Source organism: Musca domestica, unplaced genomic scaffold, assembly GCF_030504385.1.
Source record: "Musca domestica strain aabys unplaced genomic scaffold, Musca_domestica.polishedcontigs.V.1.1 5, whole genome shotgun sequence".
Classification (NCBI taxonomy): Eukaryota; Metazoa; Arthropoda; class Insecta; order Diptera; family Muscidae; genus Musca; species Musca domestica.
Genome location: NW_026712346.1, coordinates 24,337,567 through 24,342,224, shown reverse-complemented (window position 1 = coordinate 24,342,224; position 4,658 = coordinate 24,337,567). Strand labels below are relative to the sequence as shown.

Here is a 4,658-nt window from a genome sequence, read left to right as displayed (position 1 = left end):
AGTGATATCCATATAATATTTCAGGAATAATTTAGTAGTATTTAGTACTCTTTGAACCGCTATAGTACACATTTTCAAAACAATCCGCATATCTCAACCTCAGATATGAACAGTAACATAATATTAAATTTTAATTTTCAATTTGACTCAATGCCAAATTTAGTAACATTTAGTACTTTTCGAACAATTATAGTACACATTTCAGAAACAACCTCCATATCTTAACCAGAGACACCAACAGTGACATCTATTTCAAATTTCATGATTTCGGTTATATTCCTTCACCCAATACCAAATTTAATACTATTCATCTTCCATATCTCAATTCCAGATTCCAACAGAGACTTCAGTAACAAATGTGAGGAATTTTCAGTCCCATCTCCTAAACTAATAACAAAATTTAGTAACATTTATTAATTTCCGTACAAATATAGGACGAATTTCTCAATCAATGCCAAAGCTCAAACACTAATACCACCATTTCAGCTCTTTTCCTTCGCTAAATACAAAATATAGTACAATTCAGTATTTTTTTTTTACAATTATAGAACAAATTTCCGAAATCTTCCCCAATCGGCAATGCTACTTAATCCCAAGTTTTAGATTTAAAATATCAAATATAGTACTAGTTAATGCTTTCTGTGCACTTGTAGTATACATTTCAAAAACCTCCTCCTTATCTAAATTCCAGATACCAACAGAGATCTCAATATCAAATTTGAGGATTCCAGTCCTTTCCCTTCACCCAATGCCAAATATAGTACCATTTAGTATTTTTCGTACAAATATAGGACGTATTTCAAAACCACTGCCAAATCTGAAATGCTGATACCGCCAGCTATCTATATATCAAATTTTAGGATTTCAGCTCTATATTCCTTCACCCAATACAAAATACAACCGTACAAAATTCCGAAACCACCTCCATGCGGCAACCTGGCTACCTAATCCCAAATTTCAGATTCGAAATACCGAATTCTAACAAATATAGTACCAGTTAATATTTTCTGTAACTTGTAGCACACAATTCTAAAAACCACATCTTTATAAAATGGAAAACAAAATTTCAGTTTCTTCCGTTCCAAAATGTTCCAAATTAAGTATCATTTAGTACAGTTCGCATACTTATTACACATTTACAATGTAATTTTCATATATCAAACATACTTTCCAATCTTGATTCTCATACCAAATTTCAAGGTTTTAGCTCTATCACATAATAAATGGTACTATTTTAGAAGTTTCGTGCACATTTTATGTCCGTCCATACTTAATTTTGTTTGAATTGACCATTAAATTCGAACAAAATTAAGTATAGCTGGACATATAGGTGCATTGACTCCGTCCCATTCGACACACGACACCATTAGTAAAACGCAGACAATAGTCACTTTAAGTTTGTATAATTGGTTATGTGTAGCGCACAGTGTGTGTGCAAATATGCTTCGTTGAAATCAAATATTGTGTTTGCCCTAAAAAGTACATAAAATTTTAAGTCCATCTAACAATGTCTGTCTGTCAATTTGCATTGTGTCTAGGATGGTTGGTATTTAAAATGAGATATGTCGGTACACGTTTTGGAATCACCGCCATATAACGGTACCTCCAGATATTATCAACAATTTTTGCCACATTTTTGCACGGATTTGTCTAAAAATTGGTATTTGTCGTTCAACATTGGTTCTAGCTCCATCGTTTGAACATTTTGAACAACAACATTTATGCCCACGTTCTCCTATAGCGCACATATTACGATACCCACCGACATTCGGTATTTTGATAATCCTAGTCATATTTACCCACGAAATTGTTTTAAATTCGGTATTAAAGAAGATTTGGTAGATGACAATCCTTGAAGTATCTATGGAGGATCACGTTTTAATATGCCGCCCATACAACGGCCTCAATCACTTTATGTTTTTTTTGTTTTTTTTTGTAAAAGTTTAACAGCATTATCCAAACGGTCTTACTGATGTTTGTAGTTAAAATTGGAACACGTTTGTATTCAGATACTTTAATATAAAAATGTTTTCTTTGCCCAAAGGCGGATGGTATTAATAGTAAGGCCCGCCGAACTTAATTTGTATACCCTACACCACAAGGTGGTCAGGGTATAAGGTCTTTGTGCATTTGTTTGTAACAGGCAAAAGGAAACGATAGTTCCTTTTGATGATCTGCATTTTTGTAAACAAAGTACAAGTAGCAGTTATTGCCCGATCCAGATGAAATTTATTTGACCCTAGGACGAACCCTATTGAAATTAGAGATAATCGTTCATAATTTAGATACAGCACCCATATATATCTTCGTCTGATCTGCCTTTTGTTGTGCACCAACATGTAATATTAGCCCAAATGGGATGGCATTTGGCACTACAACCAAATTAGGCCTGAAAATAAGTATGCCAAATTTGATCAAAATCGGTTCAAATATAGCTATAGCTCCCATATATATTGTTCATCCGATTTATTTTTTTATCCGCAGCCGTAATATGTACTCTAAAACAATATTTGGTGAAATATATCTAATAGTGTTAAGAAATACCTTTGCTAAATTTTATCGAGATCGGGTCAGTTTCGGATATAACTCCCATATATAACTTCATCCGATTTGTCTTTTATTGTGCACCAAATGGGATGGAATTTGGCACTTCAGACCGAATTGAGTCTAGAAGAAGCTAGTATGTCAAGTTTGTTGTTCATCCGATTTGTTATAATTGTTTTTTGCCAAATTTTATCGAGACCGGCTCAGATTTGGATATAGCTCCCATATATATCTTTATCCGATTTCAAGTTAATTGTGCACCAAATGGGAATGCAAAGTGGTGTGGGCTGTCATAAAGTCGGGTCCTCCCGACTTTAAGATTTTCTTTACTGGTTTTACTTGTTAATTATTTCAGCCACATTTTTAAGAGGTAAAGGTTCACCCTATATGTATAGCTCCTTATTATGGGACATTTGCAGCTTAAAATAAAACCTATTCGAATATTGAATACTATTATCTTAAAAGTTTTTTTTAACTCTTAGTTGAGGGTATTGCAATTTTGGTCCAGCTAAACGATGTTTTAATTGTTTATTTATTATATAATTAACATAAAAAACTATATCTATATATTTTAAAACATTTAGATAAGTTTTTATTCTTTAAAAAAAAATATCGTCTTATAACACGTTGTTTATGTTTTTTTTACCAAACCATGTTCGTTCCTCAAGTCTTTTGTTTTGTTGACTTTGTTCCAAAAGAGCAATAACAGAGCCTTCAGTCTCTACTCAAGAAAATGAGAAAACGACGTAATGGCAAAAGTAATTAGCAAATAAAATAAATGTCTTTGATGTTGTGCTACAAATGAATATAACTTAACTACCCAAAACAACAGCGGGAACGCCACCAACCAAACAACAATTCACAATTCACAGAGTCAAATGCGCCAAGCCCAAAACCGCACTCGAATTGTTGAATGTGGTAAACTGAGCCAAGATAGCTCCAAAAGTTAACAGTAAGTTAGTCGATTATCAGACAGACAACGGCAAACAAGTTAAATCTGTAGACGCCACGGAGCCAAGTAACACGTTTTTACATCCAGCAAAGTAGTGCTTGCGCTTACCAGAGAAAGAAGTTTACATATTAAGTAATCCAGTTCAGTTTCAAACGAGGCCAATCAGATGTTGCCCTTAACAAGTTTTTCGCAATTCATTCTATTAATATGTGTGCTGCACTTTTTGGCGTCATCAACAAATGCCTACGATCCGAATGACAAGAAAATTGCCTCTGTGCTGCCACCTGAGGGCATGTTTGAAGCCTTCTATCCTCGCGAAGTAGATGGCGTTCCCAATGGAGCTTCCCGGCCAGCTCATGCACACGGCAGTTTTTTCAAACATCGAAACCCAGCATTGGTGGATACGAAAAATGCTGCTGCCTACGGTTATCGATTTGATGGAAAGCGTAGATTTAATTTTGATTGATCGGTGCGCAAATTGAACTGTTAGTTGTAGCCGAATTAGTAAACAAAAGAAACTTAATAAAATGTGATTTGTAAATAATACAATTTGTTTGAATTATAATATAAATTATATAACTTCGTAGCTGTTTTCGCTGAAGAAAAAATACACATTTCTGTGATTCGATACATACAAAACATATATTTCACCTCTTGAACATAAATAAACGTATAAATACTAGCAATAGGCGACCAAATGGTGTTGTCTATTTATTTTATTAAGTGCAAAAGACAGTGAATACTTTAAAAACGTTATTTTTCGACTGAAAACTCTCAGGCCAAGTCTTTCGTGGGCTAAAATCTAAGACTGTTCTTTTAAAAACAATATACATAAAATAAATTTCCTACAAAATCCGTCACTCTTAAGCATTCAATTTTTGATCAAATATTCTAGAAGAGCAATGATTTCACTGGCAACACAAAAAATAATAACAGAAAAAATCCAGTTGTTTATTAAAGCAGTGCCATCTTTCGTGCATCTGTTTGCATCGTAAAATAACCTATAGAGAGGGAGCGATTTCCCCCCTCCTTCACGTTTTTGTTAATAATTCCGGATTAAAATTCCTTAACAATATTACTGATAGCAATGTAAGATTTATTTAACTCTCAAGCAAATAACCAAAGTGTTCTTTTATCACATTTTTCAAAAATGTGCGTTTTA

General features: G+C 33.6%; 1 protein-coding gene across 1 annotated transcript; it reads left to right on the top strand.

The window, feature by feature from the left end:
- The first annotated feature begins 3,163 nt into the window (after positions 1-3,163).
- On the top strand, positions 3,164-4,144 carry LOC101901241 (uncharacterized). The gene has a single exon (XM_005178844.4). The coding sequence runs from the start codon at positions 3,663-3,665 to the stop codon at positions 3,960-3,962; it is 300 nt and encodes a 99-aa protein (XP_005178901.1). The 5' UTR covers positions 3,164-3,662; the 3' UTR covers positions 3,963-4,144.
- The last annotated feature ends 514 nt before the right edge of the window (positions 4,145-4,658 follow it).